General features: G+C 54.9%; 1 protein-coding gene across 9 annotated transcripts in view; it reads right to left on the reverse strand.

Moving 5' to 3' along the window:
* Ripor3 (RIPOR family member 3) overlaps positions 1–21,274 on the reverse strand; it is a 70,729-nt gene that overhangs the window by 10,415 nt on the left and 39,040 nt on the right. For 4 of the 9 annotated variants that reach the window (XR_866340.1, XR_866339.1, XM_006500137.1 and 1 more), the window contains exons 2-13: positions 19,947–20,034; positions 15,592–15,710; positions 9,726–9,872; positions 6,669–6,747; positions 4,379–4,402; positions 4,079–4,132; positions 2,911–3,060; positions 2,763–2,826; positions 2,442–2,485; positions 2,197–2,322; positions 1,975–2,120; positions 600–729 (exon numbers count right to left, since the gene is read on the reverse strand). Coding sequence is in view for 6 of the 9 variants with exons in the window: in XM_006500137.1 (XP_006500200.1) it covers positions 600–729; positions 1,975–2,120; positions 2,197–2,322; positions 2,442–2,485; positions 2,763–2,826; positions 2,911–3,060; positions 4,079–4,132; positions 4,379–4,402; positions 6,669–6,747; positions 9,726–9,872; positions 15,592–15,701 (1,074 nt within the window). In the remaining 3 variants the exon portion in view is untranslated. Of the gene's footprint in view, positions 1–599; positions 730–1,974; positions 2,121–2,196; positions 2,323–2,441; positions 2,486–2,762; positions 2,827–2,910; positions 3,061–4,078; positions 4,133–4,378; positions 4,403–6,668; positions 6,748–9,725; positions 9,873–12,675; positions 13,974–15,591; positions 15,711–19,946; positions 20,044–21,274 lie in introns of those variants that run through there. The other 5 variants (NR_156115.1, NM_001080708.3, XM_006500139.3 and 2 more) reach the window with 3 other exon arrangements.

Here is a 21,274-nt window from a genome sequence, read left to right on the forward strand (position 1 = left end):
TTGCATACATATACACACAGTGCACACATATACACAGCACACACAGACACACACAGCACACACCACATACACACCACACACAGCACACACGCATACACACACAGCACACACACATACACACACAGCACACATATACACACACAGCACACACATACACATATACACAGCACAGACACACATAGCACACACCACATACACACCACACACACATACGCATATACACAGCACACACAGACACACATAGCACACACCACACACACATACACACACAGCACACACATATACATAGCACATACACAGCACATATATACAGCACACATACACACATATACATACATACATACAGCACACTTACACATATACACAGCACACATACACATATATACAGCACACACACTCATAACACACACACAGCACACACACACACATGCTCAAGCACACTCACACACCATGGAGGTCCCAGACCCAGCTCAATTCCCATGGCCTTAAGCAGTGGAAGACAGAGCCACACAAACCCTGCAGCCCCAAAAGCTGAACCCCATGTCTCTCCCCGCCCAGCCCCGAGAGCACCTCACCCTCCTGGGAGCAGGCTCTCTCACCAAGTAGTATTTGTCCCGGAAGCTGGGGGTGCTGGGCGGCGTCCAGGTATATAGGGAACCCTTCCTGCTGCCCATGGAGAACCTGCCAGTGGGACTGGGCGACACCAGGCGGCACTCAGAGTCCAAGGGGCTGCAGGAAAAGAGCAGAAACCAGCAGGGACTCAGGTGGGACTGAGGGCTCTGCAGTCACAGGCAGCTCCTTTGTCTTTCAAAGGAACTCTGAGACTCCTTGCCACAAGCCTGCGGGCTGCTGAGAGATCTGTGGCTGGGTTATTCACACGGGATGGAAATGGTGGTTCTGAGACAAGGAACTTGCTTGGACAAGAACCCCTCCAATAAGCAGAGCCAGAACTGAATTCACCCCAATTTCCTCTCATCCCAAAGCCTTCAAGTCAGCTGGCACTGATATCCATGATACCCTCAGAGCTTAGTGGACTTGGCTCAGGGAGGCCAGGGGACAGCGTGGCCCTCAGCTGAGGATAGCGCCACACCCACCAGGAAAGCCTAAACCCCAGAGACCTGAGGGACCTCTACCAGAGGGCTGCAGGACTCAGAACTTAAGACTGGCTGGCCTAGGGTGGTGTGCACTTGAGGGCATCCTGAGTGACTGAACTGAACTATGTCCTTAGCTCTTTCCCACCCTGCCACTTCTGCTCTGGGGACAGCGAGGGTCACACTGGAAATGCAAGAAAGATGGCTCTGCTTCTGACAACCCTAGAGACCCTGAAGGTGGTGCAGGTGGAGCCCCAAACTCAACAGACTGTTCTGAGCCTGGGCCCCATAGTGTGGGACCTAGTGGAAAGCCTCAAGGTGACAGTTCAGACCTGGACTGGAAAGGTCGGGACACCCAACCACAGGAAACCCAGGAAGAGGTCTGCATGGGCAGAAGAGAGCCCCTCTGAGAAATTAGGCAAGAAGAACTGCCTAGAGAGTGGCATGAGACAACTGGAGCGGCCATGTGTCCAAAAGCGAATGGAACTCGAGGTCACAGGAGGCACAGGGGTGGAGGGGACAGGGCCGCTGTAAAGGTCAGGCCAGCCTGGCTGTGAGGACAGGATGGGGTCATGAGGACAGAGATGGCTATGCAGGAGTGGGTCTGGAGAGTGTGAGGCTGCTGAGGAGCAGGCAGGACCACTTGGTTTCGCTGCACCCAAAGCTGGGGTGGTCAGCCTCGGTGATGGCAGGTGGCTGTGCACAGCCACTGAGGGCGGGGGTACAGCCACTGAGGGAGGGGGTCACAGCCACTGAGGGTGGGGGCACAGACACTGAGGGCGGGGGGCACAGACACTGAGGGCAGGAGAGGCACAGACACTGAGGGCAGGGGACACAGACACTGAGGGCGGGGGCACAGACACTGAGGGCAGGGGGCACTCACTTCCACAGCAGCTCCAGCTGCAGTTTGATGGTGCCCAACTCGGTGATGTCCACCACCACAAGCTGGGGCCGGGCCATGAAGAAGTCTGCGACGTCACATGTCACCGCACCCACCACCATCGAGCTCAGGCCCCGAAGCTCGGTCACCTGGGCACGAGGGACAGGACGGTGGTGCCTGAGCCTAGCACCCAGGCTCCAGGCCCCACCCTGGGCCCTGCCCCACCTTGATCTCCAGGTTCTCGTGCACCGTGGGCACAAACACCCTCTCCTCTTCGTCCCAGGTCTGGCTGTCATCTGGCTCTATCCGGCCCTTCAGTCGCCATCGCTGACGGCCCAGGCGCATGAGCACCTGCAAGGAGGCACAGAAAGAGGTATAGGGGCAGCCCCAGAGGAATCCACTCACTGCCTGCCCCAGACCTCCCTCCCAGGCCTAAGGTCCTAGACCTCCCAGGACCTCCCTGGCTGTACCTCATACTGGTCTCCGGGACAGAGGCGTGCATAGCCCACCAGGCCTGAAACACAGAACTGGATTAGTCCCCTCTCCACCCTGCCCGGGACCCAGGGACCCAGGGGTACAGGGGTCTGCCAGGTAACATGTGAAGGACAGGAGGTTTCAATGGTCAAGAGGGTGAAGGGGATGATATCATATCTCAGAAAGCAGTGAGCCCACCTCCTCTCACAAGTGCCGGCCGCTAGACCCTGGGACTCTGGCCACACTGCCCAGCCTTGGCAGGTTCTTGGGGCACCTACGAAGATCTGATACCCAGCACAGACTGGCACGGCACTCACCTTTCATCTTGACTTGGAACTCGCCCAGGTGACCTTCCAAGGTCCCCTCTATGAGACACATGTCCTGCAAGGTATACAATGGGATCAATCACTTGCCAGCTCCACCCCCTCCCAACAGCCCAGAGCAAGGGCAGAGAGGCGGCCCCACCTCCAGGCACTCCTGTAAGCTTCGGCCCAGCTCCTGCAGGCTCTCCCGGGAGGCTCTGCTCTGCGTGCTGTTGCTGAAGGCGCGCTGCATGTTGGAGGCTCCGTCTCGCAGACGCCACTGGATGCAGTAAGCTTCATAGAGTTCGTCCACCTGCAGCAGACATGGGAGGCTGTGAGCCGCAAGCTGCACCGAGGGACAGCCCACGTCAACCGTCTGCTCCCCCAAGAGCTGTCCCCCGGGCCAGCCTTGCCCTGTGTTCCTCATGACTCTAAGCCCACCCGTGTAGCAGCACCTAGGATCACTCACACACATTTGAGCATGGTAGACACTAGTGACTACGTCACACACTCTCCCTGCCTGAGTCCCAACTGTGGAATGGAAGGTTGGCTATGACAGCTGCTTACCCTGTAGGTCTGGGGAGGAAGGTGAGTTCGTGAAAGTGTTTGCAAACTGACTATGTTTTCTAAAAAGCCGAAAGGAAGGTAAGAGTGTGTGCACACGGCCTTAATCTCAGCACTCGGGAGGTAGAGGCGCAGCTCTCTGTGAGTTCAAATCCAGCCTCGTCTATAGAGTAAGTTCTACAACAGCCTGGGTTACACAGTGAGACCCTGTCTCAAGGAGGAGGAGGGTGAGGGAGGAGGACTTACTGGGGGGACTGTTAGAGCCTTCCAAGACCAGGCTGCAAGTCCTCTGTACCAATCAGTGACAGAGCCCCAAAGGCCCAAGGAGCATGGCTGCTCCTCACACGGGGCTGGGCCTGCTGCCAATCACTATGGCTCTGCAGCACTGTCCACCCCACATCTCTGCAGCTGTCCGTGGCCACCAAGTTTGATACCCATGACACCTACATGACACCTACTGCCTCCATGTGACACACCACGGTGCCCAGTGATACCCCACAGTGCCCGGTGACACCCCATGGTACCTGATGACATCCCATGGTTCCTAGTGACACCCCATGGTGCCTGGTGACACCCCATGGTACCCAGTGACACCCCACGGTGCCTGTGACACCCCATGGTACACAGTGACACCCCATGATACCCAGGACATCTCCCATGGCTCCCCCCAATTCATAAGTCATCTCACATGACTCCCTGTAACATGTTGCTCCCATTAGCCCCTTAACACCCTCTCCATAACACCCTGTGATGCCCGAGCCACCCACCTTGCTGATGTGGAACTCCACCTTCCGGATGTGTCTCTCCACCAGGCGCAGTTGCTTCCCCCAGAATAAGAAAAACTGCTTTAGAAGCGACCAGGTTCCCACCACCAGGTTCCCACACCTCACCCCCTCCCCAGGATCGGGGTACTGAGCTCAGACCTCAGAGAGGCTGGCTGTGGGACTCAGTTTCTCTGCTTGTAATGTAAGAGGAAGCTCAGGTGTTCTGCCCAAGTGCACCTGGGATGCAAGGCCACCCCAGACAGTCTGACCCACCCTGGAGACCACACAGGGGCACAGGCTCACCTTGTCCAGGTCATAGTAGAAGGCCTGCAGAGAAAAGGAGAGTGTCAGCCTCAGAGACCTCTCACCACAGGGCCACCTGTGCCACCACAGGGGCACCTGAGCTTCCAGGACAAAGCCAATGCCTGCCCCACTCATGGCCACGGACACCCGGGGGGAAACTGAACTAAAGGCATGCATTATGGAAAAGCCAGTTCTAGGTCTGTCACTGTGTCCCTGTGTGTCCCAGGCAAGTTACTCAACCTCTCTGGACCCCGCTTTGTTCTTTTGTAAAATAGGTATCAGTCATTGTGATGGTCGATATCGACTGTCACCTTGACAGGCTGTATCTATAACCACCTCGAAGACGATCATGCCTGGGAGGCAGTTTCTAGATTTCATCAACTGGGGTGAGAAGATGGACCCTAAATGAATGTGGTGGTGCCCCAGAGGCTGGGGTCCTGGGCTACATAGCAAGGAGAAAGCCAGCTAAACACCAATGTCCAACTCGCTCCGCTTTCTAGCTGCAGCCGCAACGGGCTGCCTCACCCTCCGGATGTCTCGCCTTGAGCCTTTGAAGCTAGCCTTTTCTCTCTTAAGCTGTTTAATCTTGTCACAACAAGGCGAGAAGGAGTAGGCACACAACGGACCTCCAGATCACAAACTTCAAAGTTCAGCTAATAAATGAAGCCTTGGGCCCGCGGGATGGCTCCATGGGTAAAGGTGACTGCTGCCTAGCCTGATGATCGGAGCTCAGTGTCTGGGACCCACAGTTGACTGCTGACCTCCACAGGAGTACTGTGGCAGGTGCATGCCTGCTTGCTCCTCTCCCTCACACAAATAAACAAACAAATAAATGTAACATCAAAAAATGAGGAGCTGGGAAGGACCTGAGATTTTTGAAGAGGTGTTCTAATGCAGGCTTCTTGGAAACCCACAAAACTCTCCCTGTGGGGTTCAGGCACTCTGTCCTAGATGTGGGGCCCCCATCCTCCCCCGACACTGGTGTGGTATAGCATCAGGCAGTGGAGACTTCTGAGACGGGCCTCTTTATACATTGTCTACCTGAGAGAGACTTCTAGACCGAAGAGTAGGGCATGCTGTGGGAGCCACCGCTCCCCCTTGCGGTTAGGTGGTACTGGGAGTGGGTGAGGGCTCGGTAGTGCCTCTCCCCTCTCTCTGTTCTTGCCCTCACCCAGTCGCCTACTGAGGGAGGCTCCGTGTTTGACGAGTTCTGCCCTCCCTTGTGGCTGACACCCACACGAGACTGAGCCTTCCATCCCGCCCAACACCCTAGTCTTCGGAGTCAGTGGGAGCAGGGACCCAGAAAGGGCTGGGAGCTGCTTTGATATACATACGATCTACTGTTTCTCCCCCTTTCTGAGTTTGAATCCAGCCAATCCTGAAGGCTGGACATCCTGAGGAGGGACACAGGGACACACAGCTGGGAAGAAGAAGTCCAGAGCATGTGACAAGACACCAGCTTTGCTCCTGGTGTGGGACCCACGCAGGCTGGGTGCCACTTTCACCAGGCAGCAGCTGGTGGCGTAATCTCATTTGTAGAAGTCCTCCAGCCGGGACTGCTTCGACCTCGATTTAAACTCTGATCTCACTTCAGGACCATCCGGACTTTTGGGGTGTGACCTGGGTTCCCTTAGTCCTGTTAACACATTGGCTAAGTCTCCCCCTTCTGCTTTCCACTTTTAATTTGGCTCTTCTGATTGGCTTAGTAGGGGCAGGGGGCTGGACTGACCGGGGACACAGAGTTAAAGAATGAGAAGGATCAGGGTGACTAGAGACCGAGACAAGGGGTCCCTTGTGGGAGTGGCTGTCCCTAAGCAGGTGAAGCACAGGGCACCTACTGATGACCTCAGCTTCTTACAGGGTCACAGGCTTAGAGAGAGAGAGAGAAAAAAAGTTGTTGCTTCTCTGAAGATCAAGTTTAACCGGGCATCCTGTCATGGTGTTGTTGATACACTGAGCCCTGAATCTGCCAAGACTGAGTCTGGGCTCAGACGGCACCTCGATGTCCACAGAAAACTGTCACCTTGGACACCACAACATTCAGGCTCAGTCTGGGGCAGGGGCAGGGCCTGTAGCAGAGAAATGGCCAACTTGCCTGAATAACAGATTTGTCTGAAGGGCAAATCTGGAGATCGGGACCATCGAGACCTCTGCAGTTGCCTGTCTGACAGCTCCTCCCAGAACCATGGCGAGGAAAGCTCACCACAAATACCACAGGCCTCTGGGTGGAGACCACTGACTGTCTTTTGGCTGCTGTAAGCTAAAAGCCATCTTCATCCCGGCCACTCACCAGCCTGGAGCCCCTCTGGGTGTCCGTGTGGCGTCCACACAGGTAGTCCAGTTCAGCCTGCTGCTCACACAGATGTTCCCTGCAGGGGAGGGAGAGGGGTGGATTTGAGCAGAGTGGGGGAGTGGGCTAGTCTTCCCAGCATACGGGTTGGCCAGCTCCCCTTATGGGGATTCCTCTGTTACCCCAGAAGCCCACAATTCAGTCTAGCTGTTACTAGTACGTTGTGAAGATGGCTATATATATATATGTATATATATATATAGGCAGGGGAAGTGGGGGGGGGGAGAGGCTGAGGAAGGCATGGTGGATAGAAGAGGGAGGGAGGCGGGGACCAGAGGCTGTGAGAACAGGCAGAAGGCTATCAGGGAAGAAGGAAGATGAGACCATGGAGCCAGGGGGAGAAAGGACCCATAGGAAGGGAGGACCCAGTGAAATGTTGAGTAGCGGAAGTAATGAAGACTGCAGCTGAGGTGAGAGTGGCACCTGGGAAGGGAAAGTCCCTTCCAGTGACAACCCAGGACTGGGTTCACTCTGACGATGTCAGGGCAGCTGGCTGTCTAACCACACTGGCCAGCTCTGCCCCTCCTCCCTGATCCTGATAAGAGGGGGCCCTCCAACCCAGATCCCAGAGTGCTGCAGAGGGCTTCTAGTGTCCTGGGTGGACAACAAGGAAGCAGGAACCCAGATCTGCCTGGCCAGGGCTCCCCTTCCCAGGGTTCCTTCCCTCCATGAGACCTCAAGACTCACACCTGTTTCAGGAGGATACCCAGCCCCAGCACTGTCTGACAGAACCTTAGCCTCTCCGACACTGAGCATTGTCTCAGTTAGACTGAGAATCTTGAAAACCTGCTCCTCTCAGGGCACCTTCTATCCTCCCTCTCCTTGGGTCAGGGTGGTCTCTGCTCTGCGCTGACATTACGGAACTTAGGTGCCACTGTATGTGGGAGATGCCTCCAGAGGCCATTCTCTTGTAGGGCTAAGGTGTGTCCTTCCTGCTATGATGGTTTCTGCCCCAATCCACAGTTCTCTCTCAGTCTCTCTCTGTCTCTGTCTCTATCTCTGTCTCTGTCATTGTCTCTCTCTCTCTCCTCCCTCTCTGGGTTTATCTAATCAAGATAAGAATGCCTTTGGCTGCTGGGCAGTGGTGGTGCATGCCTTTAATCCCAGCACTTGGGAGGCAGAGGCAGAGGCAGAGGCAGAGGCAGAGGCAGAGGCAGAGGCAGAGGCAGAGGCAGAGGCAGGCAGATTTCTGAGTTCAAGGCCAGCCTGGTCTACAGACAGCTGGGGCTACACAGAGAAACCCTGTCTTGAAGGAAAAGAAAAAAGAAAAAAAGAAAAAGAAAAAGAAAGAAAGAAAGAAAGAAAGAGAGAGAGAGAGAGAGAGGGAGGGAGGGAGGAAGGAAGAAAGGAAGGAAGAAAGAAAGAAAGAGAAAGGAAGGAAGGAAGGAAGGAAGGAAGGGAGGGAGGGAGGGAGGGAGGGAGGAAGGAAGGAAGGAAGGAAGGAAGGAAGGAAGGAAGGAAGGAAGGAAGGAAGGAAGGAAGGAAGGAAGGAAGGAAGGAGAAACCCTTTAGGGCTGAAGAGATGGCTCAGTGGTTAAGAGCACTGACTGCTCTTCCGAAGGTCCTGAGTTCAAATCCCAGCAACCACAAGGTGGCTCACAACCATCCGTAATGAGATCTGACGCCCTCTTCTGGTGCATCTGAAGACAGCTACAGTGTACTTAGATATAATAATAAATAAATCTTTTTTTATTTATTTTTGATTATTTTGTTTTTTGAGACAGGGTTTCTCTGTGTAGCCCTGGCTGTCTTGGAACTCACTCTGTAGACCAGGCTGTCCTCGAACTCAGAAATCCTCCTGCCTCTGCCTCCCAAGTGCTGGGATTAAAGGCGTGCTCCACCACTCTGGGAATAAACAAATCTTTAAAAGAAAGAAAGAAAGAGAGAGAGAGAGAGAGAGAGAGAGAGAGAGAAAGGAAGGAAGCAAGCCAGCCATTGGCTGCCCCAGCAGAGGAGGGACCCTGATGAGCCTGTTCATTTCAGTTCAAACTTGTCCTGTGGGGGATTCTCCTGCTTTCCCAGCTGGGACACCAGTGCCCCCTCCAGGCTGCACAGAGTTCACCAGGCTGGAGCCCAGCAACATCTATCCCTATGCAGACTAGAATCAAATCTCTTCAGCCGCTGTTTCCACGGCCACCTCTCTCCTCTCTCTCTCCTCTCCATGCCTGTTCCTCCCCAATCCACTCCTGGCTCCTCCTCACCCCCACCATGTGCAGCACATCCACCGCCAGTCTGCAGCTGTCAGAGGATCTCAAAGCCCAGGCCTGAAGGCCTGATTGCCTCCTTCCTCACCTCAGAATCTTCCATGGCTCTGTGATGAACAGCAAAGGCCTGCCACAGCTCCCATAGCCCTGTCCCATTGTCCCCTTTGCCTGCTTCCCTTGCACTAGGGTCCCTGCTCTCTGAGCTTCTGGCCTCTCTGTGGCTGTGCCATGGCACACCTGCCCAGGGACGTCCCTTTAAAACATGTTAGACTCCTCCCTGCCTCATCTGATTCCTCCACAGCACTTATACCGCCTGACATACTTCTCAGTACCTCTGTCTGTCTGTCTCCCACTGGAGACAGTGCCACACAGAAGGGCTTGTGTACTCCTTAGGCTCCAATAATTTGCCATTTGTTCTCACTTCTGCCCAGCCAATTGTCAGTCTCTGGTCCAAGTTCCCCTGACTGCCTCACCCCAACCCCACCCCAATGCTGTGTGAGCTGAGATCTGAGATCAGAGCACAGGCTCCCACCCAGAGTCTCTGCACGTGCCGCCTCTATACATGGGATGTCAGGCTCCAGAGGCCAGCATGGTGCTGACAGCCGTCTTTCACATCCTCGGCAGTCCCAGACCCGGTGTGACAATCCATCTACCATGAGACCAGAGACTGTCTACCTGCCTCCCTGCTATAGCTGAAGTGGCAGCAGCCATATGCCCTGTGTCTCTCAGACAGACCCACCATCCCCAGGGAGAGGTGGCAAGGGCACGGGGGGAGGAGCTGCTCCCCACTCACCTGAGGCCTCTCTTCAAAGCGTCAAAGATTTTCTTCACTTGTTGCGGCCGGGGATCCAGGCATAGCGAACCCTTGCGCAGTGTTCTGTAGGCCTTGGAGGACTTGGCTGGCAGCCGGGACCGCACAGAGTTCCTGTTGATGGACTTTCTGTGGGAGGGGACAGAGAGTCAGGACAGCTGGCTGGGCTCCACTTCCATCACCTCCACGATGAGTGGTCTTCAGAAAGCTGGGGTTCTTGGGGCCTCAGTTTCCTCATCTGGAAAATGGGAGGCCTGGGTTTGACAATGAAGAGGACAATAACAAAAGCTTAGCATCAGAAATCAGTGAGGATGCAGAGAAGCAGACAGATCCCATGAGTGGCAAGCATGCTCTGTGCAGGCAAAGCAGCATCCATGGGGCTGAATCCTAGCCCCGAGGTTCCTACAGGATGGAGAGAGAATCTCTGCACACTGTGTAAACGCATTTACCTGTCGACAAAAAAAGCCTTTGGCCAATGAGATCAGGCAGGAAATAGGAGGAGAAAGTTCCAAGTGAGATGGGTAGTGGGGGGGGGGTGTTCATTCTGGGAAAGAGTCAGGCATAGGAGATTCACCTGGAGACAGACCAGATGCATGAAACTGAGATGGTAACCAGCCATGTGGCACTCAGAATAGAATAAATTGAATTACTGAGATATGAGTAGTTGGGGAACAAAGCTAAGGTACTAGCCTAGACATTTATATATGAAATATTAAATCTCAGAGTTGTTATTTCAGGGAACTTAAGGGCAGATGGGAAAAGCTGCAGTTAAGCAGGACACAGGCACCTGCTCAGCTCCGGCTTCTCCTGAGCCCTTCCCTCAGGCACGGACCCCCAGCTTCTCCTGTGGCCTTCCCTCAGGCACAGACCCCCAGCTTCTCCTGAGGCCTCCCCTCAGGCATGGACCCCCAGCTTCTCCTGAGGCCTTCCCTCAGCCTCAGACCCCCCAGCTTCTCCTGAGGCCTCCCCTCAGACATGGACCCCCAGCTTCTCCTGAGGCCTTCCCTCAGCCTCAGACCCCCCAGCTTCTCCTGAGGCCTCCCCTCAGGCATGGACCCCCAGCTTCTCCTGTGGCCTTCCCTCAGGCACAGACCCCCCCCCAGCTTCTCCTGTGGCCTTCCCTCAGGCAAGAACCCCCAGCTTCTCCTGAGGCCTTCCCTTCAGGCATGGACCCCGAGCTCTACTCATTCACTTGTAGCATCTTAGTGGCCTTGATTGATATTGATATAGGCCTTGAGAGCCAGCCTGAGAGTAGGCGGCACCATTCCCTAGGCTGTGACCCAGAAGTGCGAGCTAAATATGCCTCTTCTCCCCAGAGTTGCTTTTTGTGAAAGTATTTTCTCACAGCAACAACAACCCAACCAGGACAGTGGGCTAACGTGTCTGTATGCACATGAGTGCCCTTGACCCGACAGAGGCCAGAGGACAAGGTGGGAAGCCCTCAGCAGGACTAAGCAGGCAGCCTTCAGTGTCAATTTCAGCCCTCATCAGACTGGGTGGTCCTCACTGTTCCAGCCTCGGGGCTATGATGCAACCGTGTCTGGAGCCAACATCATGTTGCTTCTTAAAAGAAACCCACTAGGCCTTCCCAGCAGCTTCATTCACCCCAGGAGACAGAAGACTGGATGCTAGGGGCAAGGAGAGGCCAGTGGCCGAGCAAGGTGAGGACCGAGAAGAGTGGTTGGGGCAGCCTGGCATCCACCCCATTCAGACCCATCACTCATGGCCATGGGCTTCTGTTCTCTGAAGAGAAGGAATAAAAGCTTAGTTAAACCTCTGCCTTCTTTAGTCAAAGCAATTTCCCTGGTGCTAGCACGTGCCCCAAGCCTCCATGTGTCATCTGTAAAACAGGGAAGCTGAGTCCCCCAGTTCCGTGATTGGCACAGGAAAGCCAATCATTAGTAAACTCACAGCAATCCTCCTGCCTCTGCATCTCAAGTGCACTTATAAAAAACCAGTCCATCCAGATAGGAGGTCACTGAGAAGCCCTAGTGGTCCAGTCCCCCTGGGGGTTGTGGTCTACAGCTAGAGGCAGAGAATTGTGGCTTAGTGAACCAGGCAGAGGGGCGGGGCACAGGGACACAGCTCTGTTCTTTCCTGGGCGCCAAGAAAAGCCACTAGGCTAGTTCCTGCTGGGTGAGATGTTGATCATTCCACAGGTGGGAGACACGATGCAGCTTACTCAAGCCCTGTCTGCTTGTCATTCTGTTTTGGGACCAACCCACACCCCAAGTCCCTGAAACTGACAACCCAGCACCACACCAACCCACCCTGACCCTGGGGGGGGGGGGTGCTGTGCCTGTACTCAGCCCCTGTATTCAAACCCCAGACTCATAGCTCCAAGCTTTTAACCCACTTCACCTCAGTCTCCTCCCTTGTACAGGGGGATAATGAAGTCTGCCCCTTGAGGTCATGACAATCATGCAGCAGACATTTGCTGAGTCCCCGATATATAGCAACCACCATTTCAGGGGCTAGGACAGGATAGAGCAGTCACCAAGAGACAGACACCTGCCCTGAGAGATACAGGCCAGCTGGCACGGTCAGTGTCTGGCTCTCCCACCACTAAGCTGTGTGGCCCTGGGCAAGTGATGGAGTTTCTCTGCGTTGCAATGGTCTCTCTGTGAAATGGGGTCCAAGGCTGATGATAAACAGCAGGGACCACATGCCTGTCAAAGCTAGAGAGAGGTTTAGAGCAAGCCTGTCAAATAGCAACTCATGCTGGGAAGGAAAGAGAACAAAGTGGGCAGGGAAGGGGGCTCCCCCAGTGGGCAGGGAGGGGGCTCCCCCAGGGAGAGCAGTGACTGGGAAAGGGCATGCCACCATTGCCCAGTTCCTGATTCTGATGCTCACACAGGCCATAGTAAAGTGATTTTCCACAGCCCCCCTTCCCCTCCCTCCCCTCCCCCTCCCCTGGAGCCACATCACCCACCTCTTGGACCGGGCCCTCCACAAAGTAGCCATCTCAGGCACGGACAGACAACACTGCACACAAGGGACCAGGTAGGTTCTGACAGGTGAGATTCCAGGCAGCCAGAACAGTGAGGTGGGAGGTAGCTCTGGGTAGAGCTGCAGCTCACTTCAGGGGCTCACCGTGCCCCCCTAGCTCACCCCTTCCCTCTCCCTCTGCCTCTCCCTGGGCTCCGGAGGCTCTGAGCCCAGCTGTGTCGCTGAGCCTCTGAGGTCAGCGGCTCCGAGGGCTGGCACGGCGCAGCCCGGATGGTGAAATGAGGCGCCTGCTGCATGGCCGGCTGGTGTCACGGGCTGGGAGTAGTTCTGGGGGTGGATGTGTCACCAGCCCCATGAGGGCTCAGTAAATATTAAACAGCCCCAGGCCTGCCAGACAGGCTTCCAGGCACGTGTGGCCTGGTGGCCAGTGCTCACAAGTAATCAAGCAGGCTCTGCTGCCACGACTGTCCTTAGCCTCATGCTGGCTGGGTATGTAGCTGGCTGACAGGGCCCTGCTCACATGCTGAACCTGCCCCAGCCTCCAGGCAGGGTAGTCCCTGGACTGACTGCATAGACTCCTGGCACAGCAACGAGGCTGACCATGGTCCTGCCCCATGGTGCAGGGCAGTGGCAGCCTTGCTATGCTAAGGCTCAACTCTGTGTGCTTCGAATCTTCATTCCCCCATCATTCCATGGGTCTTTGAGCCTGTCCCCAGGAACGGTTTAAGAACCAAGCTTTATGACCTACCCCCACTCCTGGTTTCAGAGGTGCCTCCCTGACAGTCCTGGAGGATAGCCCCGGATGCCATGCCTGTCAGTGGGTCACTACTGGCTCACTCACTGTCAGCACCTGACCAACCCCCTCCCCCCAAGCCTGGAAAGGGAAATGGGCTTTATTACAGCAATCAATTACATCTTAGTACTAAATTCGATCAGATAACTTCCCCAAGTAAACTCTCTATCTGCGGGGTAGAAAGTCGTGGCCAGCCCAAGAGTCAGGATGGGACAGGATGCTGTGCCCCACCCTGAGTGGAGCCCTGCTGGGTCATTTGGTATTGTCCACCCTGGGATGGACCCCTCACCTCTGTGTCTCTGTTTGGTGAGCAGTCTGGAATCAGGGGTAGGGCTGAGGTCTGAAGCCCAGACAAGGGGAGATGGACAGAGGCAGGAAGTTAAAAACAGTTATACAGGGGCTAGAGAGGAGCCCCCCCCAAGCAGGTAAGAGCACTGGCTGCTCTTGCAGAAGACCTGGGTTGGATTCCTAGCACCCAAGTGACAGTTCAAGTCTGTAACTTCAGTTCCAGGGGTCCAGCGCCCTCTTCTGGCCTCTTTGGGCACTGCATGCATATTGTACACATATACCATGCAGGCAAAACACAGGTAGACATAAATTAAAAAATAAATCTAAAACAAACATTCAAACCCCTCTCTCCCATCCAGAACTTCTGCTTAAGCCTTCACCGGTCCCTGCTACTAAGGACATATCCCCCCACAGTGTTCCCTCCATCTCTTACTGTGAGACTCCACAGCCTGCTTGCTGCCCCTCATCACCTCAGGGCCCTTGCACTTGCTGTCTTCTACACACACACACACACACACACACACACACACACACACACCATCACCACCATCAGCTCCTGCTTAATGAAGCCACTGCCCCGCAGGCCCTCGGGGAGGCACCACCAGCCTCTGTACCCTATTCTGGGTCCAACATAGGCATGGCCCATGGCTGCGTTGATTTGATATTGTTGGCTTTTGTTCCCCTGGTGGAGACTCAAGCAGGGCAGGGCCTGGGTCTCTCTGCACAGATGCCCTGAGGAAGGAGGGTTCCTAAGTTCCCCCACTGAGACAAGCATTTCAGCTGTGGTAGTACACTCCTCTGGGCAGAGTTCAGATGGGTGGGGCAAGCCAGGGGTAGAGGGTGACCTGCAAACAGCCTTACAGGGCAGCTGTTGGGTGGATGTGAGGTGCCTGGCTGGGCAGGGCATGTGGTCCCCCTCAGGACATGCTGTTACAGCAGACACTGGCTGGGGAATTGGCCAGGACACACCGCATGTGCGAGGGACTGGAAGACAGAAACCAGAGGGGTTCCAGCACACACCCAGCTAACTCAGGGCCTCGTGGCCATGAGGCCACTTAATGACCTGGCAGCCAGAGGGGACCACTGAGGTCTTTAAACACAAGCATATGTGTGTGGCATTGTGGAAATTGGTTGTTGATCAGCTGACTGACCAGCCGGGCTCTGTACCGATCTACCCAGGTGCTGTTTGGGGCCTTTGGCTTTGGCATTTCCAGGCTACCAGCCAGGAGGTGGCTTTCTGGGCCTTGTTCAGTACCCAGCTAGGACAACAGACTCTTGGGTGGTGGCCTCATCAGGACAGGAGGGAGCATGGGGTGGAATGGCAGGCATAGTTTAGTCCTCTTGGCCCATATGACCCAGGCAGCTACTCCTCATCAGAAAGCCACACCCCCCTGTGCCCTGGGTCAGCTCCCTTCATGACAACCATACAGGAAGCCACACCCCTCCCATGTCCAAGTGAGGAAGCCTGGGCTCAGAGAGGTGAAGTCACTAGCCTCAGGACATAGAGCCAGGACGGGAGGCCCTGCGTCCAAGCTACTAAACAGGAAGTGCATTCCTTTCTACCTCACCCCAAGAAGGCTAAGGCCAACTGGGAAGACATTTTGCCTTGTGACCCTGGACGAATGGAGCCACCTCTCTGAGCCTGTTTTCTGATTGGCCAGGTGGTGATAGACTCAGCAAACAGCCTGACTATGGAAGCCTTTAAGACCGGTGAGCGATGACAACTTCCTGCAGCCACACACATACCCCACATAGTTTGATGTCCCAGGCTGCTGTCTGCGCTCTGTGTCCCCCACCCTCCAGCCCCATGACACTTACGAGAGCCTTCGGCTTTGTGCGCTGCTGAAGCCAGCGAAGGAGGCACTGCGGCCCACAGTCCCCACAGCCCCGGCATCCCCCTGAGACAGGAAGCGCAACCGCACAGACATGGCTGTCACCTGAGAGGAGAGGGCAGGAAAGTTAGCATGACTGGACAGTCTGCGACAACGCCCCAAGCAGTCGCAGCGTGAGGTGGGGGGACGTGGGGGCAGCCCGTGGCAAGTGTCAGTTGTGGGGTTCAAAGCCAGGCCTGTTTATCCTAAGGCAGAGCCCAGCTGTTCTCTCCTCCCATGCTGTGCCCACACCTACAGAGCCAGCACTGGGCACCTACTGTATACAGTTTATGCTCTAAACTGCACACAGGTCACCAAATGAGACAAAGAAAGGCCCTGTGGCACCAGAGGACCAGCGCTAACCCAGAAACGGAGCAGGGCTGCAGCTCCTAGCAGAACTTGAGAGGCCACAGAACACATGTCCCCAGAGAGTCAGGCCCCGCTAGGAGGACTTTGGCCTTCCTACTGGGCAGAGGTAGCTGGGCGCCACGGGTAGACTTGAAGCAGCATTGACAGACAGCTAACATCAAGGGCTGCTGTGGCCCAGGGCCCACTGCCTGTCTCCGATCCAGGCTGTAATGAGGCCAGCCCACAGGGCCCTGGCTGCTGTCTCTTTTTTCCAAACCATCTCCAGGATGGAAAGATGTCCCTGCATCCCTGGGGATCACAGCACTTTGTGCTGGATCTTCTAGCACAGACAGTCGGAAACTTCTTCATATCTAACCTAAATCTCTGTTGCTGCTGCTGGCTGCTTCATACTTTGCTCCTTAGCCAGGGCGGTGCTAGTCTAAGGATTCCAGGGACCCTACTGCCCACACACCAGCCACAGACATCTCCACCCATGGAGGCTCCTTCACTTATTGGAACCCTGACCCCACACCTTATCTCTTTCACTTCCAAACCTTGGTTCACACTGGGGCCTCTGCCCCAAGCTCCCATGGCTGCCCAGTTTTGTCTTGTATCTCCTTTAGAGTCTCCCCAGAGTCCCTCTCTGGGGTCCACAGGCCCACACTGTACCTCTGCACTCCTCTGCAGTTCTACAACCCTTTCCTGTCTGCCTCTTACCTGATAGCACCACCCCACAACACTTCCGGTGTTCCGGAAGGCATAGGAAGCACAGAGCTAACCTCGGCTCCAATTAGAGCCTCACCCCGGGGCCTCCGTGGTCTCATCTGTAATATGGGTTCAGTGGTTGTCAGAGGGACCAAGAACAGGATGTGCTAGGAGTCACCCGTGTACAAGGGTGTGTATTGTGCATGTATGTGTACATGTGGCGGAGGGTGGGGGTGTTAGACTCACTGTGCAACTGACTCAGGGACCAGAACCCTAAAAGTAATAAGATCTAAAAATAACTTGCTCTAATGATGTTGACAGTCGATGTCTGCTGAGGCCTCGCTGCTGTGCCAGGGGCCACAGCGCTTCCTGCACACAGATGGGAAAGTTGAGGCAATGTGAGCTATGAAGCCCTGTGATAAATGTAGCAGGTCCATTTTCTTATTCAGTCCACGCTGCCTTCTAAGGAGCAGTAGCAACTGATGACTAAACTCCACAGATGGGGAAACTGAGGCTCCTAGGCACAGCTAGGACCCTCTGTGGACCCTAAGTGGGAGAAGCGAAAATAGCCAGCTTGGAGCCTAGAAGTGTGTGTAGCAACTAGCATCCAAGTCCCACCACAGGGGACACAAGCGCACGCGCGCGCACACACACGCACACACACACACACACACACACCAGAGGAGAACCCCCTGCCCCTGCCATTGGCTTGTGCCTTCTCAGGGAGGCCCTTGAGCTGCTGGCATCCCCTTCTGGGCTCAGTAAACCACAGTGGCAATTATGAACACTCCAGCCTGAGCTGTTTCCAACCCACCGAGGCTCCTGCCCTCAGCCCAGCCCAGGATGGCTGCCACCTTCTCTCACTTTTGGGCCAGGGAAAGAGGAAGCCAGGAGAGGAGCCACCCTGGGGTCTCCAAAGCCTTTTTTCAGGAATAACAGATGCTAGGCCATCTTGATCTCTGACAGTGACAGCCATTGTCCCTTTCAGGGTTAGGGACAGGAGGCTGAGGCTCCCCACAGGCCAGCACTTGAGACCCTGTGACCCCACTGACCTCACAAGGAATGGGCCCTGGGGGAACAGCAGTGCAGAGGCCTGCGTCTCACTCTGCAGTTGGCTCCATGGATTGGCTTCCTGTCCAGTCTCGCCCTCTGGCCCCAGCCGCCTCTCTGGGGCAGCCTTCTTGGGCATCTCCATTTGGGAGTCTCCAGCTCTGGCAGAGATCAGACCTGTCTGTCCTCAGAATCCTTGGGCCCTGAGGTCACCACAGACGGACAGTGTGACTTCTCTCCTCCTAGGCCCCACCTCATCACCAGGGAACTAAGATCCACAAGAGAGGCTCTGGCTACCCCTTATCGCCCAAGCAGCCCCTAAAACAAAGACCAACCAACAAGGGGGCCAAAGGGCAGACAGAAGGCTAGGTGGGACATCTGTGTTTTCAGCCCATGTGCATCTATCATCATTGTCAGCTCAGCCACTTCAAAACTAAAGGACACCCTACTGATATTGTTCCTCTTGTAGACTGGATTTCACGTAGTCCAGGCTGGCCTTGGACTTCCTATGTAGTTAAGGCTGATCCCCTGCCTCTACCTCCTGGAATTGCCAGCATCCACATACATACCTGCTCGATGCAGTGCTGAGTCCAGGAGGCCCTGAGGGATGCTAGGCAAGGACTGAGCCCACGGAGCCACACCCAGTCCCACCATCAGTGTCTATGGTGGCAGTCCTGGGCCCTGCTGCAGACACACCCCTGTGACTCCCACACCCCACAGGCCTCCCAGCCCACAGCCCTCTCCCTGCTTGGAGCTGCATCACTCACTTTGGTCCATACTCCCAAAACAAGTGCTGTTATACCCTCTCAAATAAAGAAACTAAGGCTGGGGTTGGGGAGACAGCTCAACAGTTAGGAGTGCTTGCTGCTCTTGCAGAGGACCTGGGTTCGATTCCCAGCACCCAAGTGACAGCTCACAACCACCTGTAATTCCGGTTCCAGGGGATACGACACCCTCTTCTCATTGACCTCTGAAGGCTCCTGTGTGTATATGGTGCCCATACATTACTTGGTCTCTGTCTCTTTCTCTCTGTTTCTCTCTGTCTCTGTTTCTCTCTGTCTCTCTCTGTTTCTCTCTCTGTTTCTCTCTCTCTCTTTCTCTCTCTCTCTCTCTCTCTCTCTCCCTCTCTCTCTCTCTCACACACATACACACACACACACACACACACACACACACACACAAAATAACAAATCCTTAAAAAGAAAAGAAACAAGCCGGGCGTGGTGGCACACGCCTTTAATCCCAGCACTCGGGAGGCAGAGGCAGGCGGATTTCTGAGTTCGAGGCCAGCCTGGTCTACAAAGTGAGTTCCAGGACAGCCAGGGCTATACAGAGAAACCCTGTCTTGAAAAACAAAAACAACAACAAGAACAAAAACAAAACAAGCAAACAACAACAAAAAAGAAAGAAAGAAAAGGAAAGAAAAAAAGAGAAGAAAAGAGAAAAGAAAAGGAAAGAAAAGAAAAGAAGAGAAACAGATTGTCATTTTAGTACCTAGGACACTGAGGCAGAAGGATTGCTGTGACTTCCAGGTAAGCCAAAGCTACAGAGTCAGTCTCAAGCCAACAGTACAAAACAAAAGAAACAGGCTGGAAGAGAGGATGGCTCCTCTGAGGTCAATGACAGGAAACCCCAGAGCTGGGACTCGACCCAGGCACACTGGGTCCTGTGTCTGACACTGGGGCTATCACCTTCCCAGATGAACTGGTGAGCCCTCCTGTGAACCAGCAGTGGAGGGGAGGGAAGAGTCAGGGCTGGAAAGGGCCCTGGCCACATAACAACTGTGACCAGCAGCGCCCCCTCCTGGCCGGCCCAGGACTAGGGCTGGGCTCCCAGGACTAAGATAAGGCAGCTCAGGATTTCACCAGCAGCTTCTGACAAGCCCCGGGGAATATTCTAGCCTTCCTGATGTTTTTGCCTCCCGCTTGCACACAGAGGGCAGCACAAACTCAAAGCAAGGTGAGCAACTGGGGCCCTTGGAGACCCCTTGGTTCATCTAATCACCTCTGCTGTGGCTGGCATTAACCCCAAAGCTGCTGGATGGGAACAAGTCTTGGGAGGGGGGGTCCCTGGGGAGGCCTTGATTATGCAGGGAAATCCTTGGGAGGCAGCCAGCTGTCTTCAGGAAGCAATGTAAGCAGTCAGGATGCTCTGAGCCCTGGGGTGGAGGAGCAGGCATAACAGCTGCAGTTTCCAAACCTTTGGTGGCAGTCAGGAGTGAGCCAGCGTCTTCTCTCTCTGTCCCTCTGCAGACTGGCTCTGGTTGGCACCTGGTACCGCTGGAACCCTGAAAACCAGTTGAAGGTGGCTTCTCGTGGACCTGCTTCCCCGACTCTGAGGGACCCTGGGGACAGTCCTGGGCCTCTGCCCCAGGTGAAGCCAGAATAAACAGAATTCAGTCTGGCCACAGTCACCCCTGCATCACTGCCCATCAGAACCCTGCAATTTCACCTCATTTCGAGGTAAAGTGGCTAAATTTAGCATGGTGGGTTTGTGGGTCTGGGCGGCTTTTATGACTGAGTCCCTCACTTATGGCTGTATTTTTTTTCTCTCCTAAATGCTGGCCAGGGCTTGAATTGCCTCTGGGAGTTTCTGAAATAGCTCCCTTGGTATAGCCTGAGAGGAACTGGTAGGTCAAACCCGGATGGGAATGAGCCTAAACAGGAGAGGTGGACGGCCCAGCAGAACGCCCTGAAACCAGACCGTCTGACCCAGAGGGGCCTGAGGGAGCCAACCTCTCATTTTACCGCATGCTCACGTGACTTGCCTGGAAGAGCAAAAGGAACTGAACTCCTGAGCTGAGTGCAGCAGCCACTGCTCCATCAGAAACCTTCACGGGCGGGCGTGGGGGTGGGGGTGGGGCTGCCCCAGGGCTTTTTCACTGGCTGTCCTTCTAACAGCTTCCTCCCGTGCCCCGGCTTTTTTGCTTCCTCTAAGCCTTCATCTCTCATGGCTGAGGTCACTCCTTTGCAGAGACCGTCCTTGATCAAGCCCTGGCTAGAGAAGCCTCATCTCTTGTTTTACTAACACCCTTCTTAGGACTTGATATCCTGCATATCTGCAGGTCGGGAGTCATTACTTCCTTCATGAGAATTTCCATTCCCAAGCTGGGCCATTTATGTTCCATGCACATCTCCAGGAGTGGCCTACTCGTGATTGAATGAATGACAGACGGATATGCCTGAGATTTCTCCCTCTGTATACTTGCTCAGTGAGTATATGCTGAATGTCTACTGTACACAGGCCCTGGGCACCCCAGGAATCCTCCTGTCTCTCCCTTCCCAGAGTTGGGGTTACAGCCACATGCTGGCAGGCCTAGCTTCTGGGAGGTCAAGATCACAGAAAGCAAGCCTGTTTTCATTTGGTGGCTTTGCTGAGTTTTGGAGTGGCAGCGGTTTGGTATCGTTGGGTTTTTTACCTAAGGTCTTGCTATGCAGTGCTGACTGGTCTCTAACATGCCATCCTCCTGCCTCTGGATCTTAAACACTGAGGTGGCGATGGCGAGTGTGTGTCACCCCACCCTGCTG

Source organism: Mus musculus, chromosome 2 (genome assembly GCF_000001635.26).
Source record: "Mus musculus strain C57BL/6J chromosome 2, GRCm38.p6 C57BL/6J".
Taxonomy (NCBI): Eukaryota; Metazoa; Chordata; class Mammalia; order Rodentia; family Muridae; genus Mus; species Mus musculus.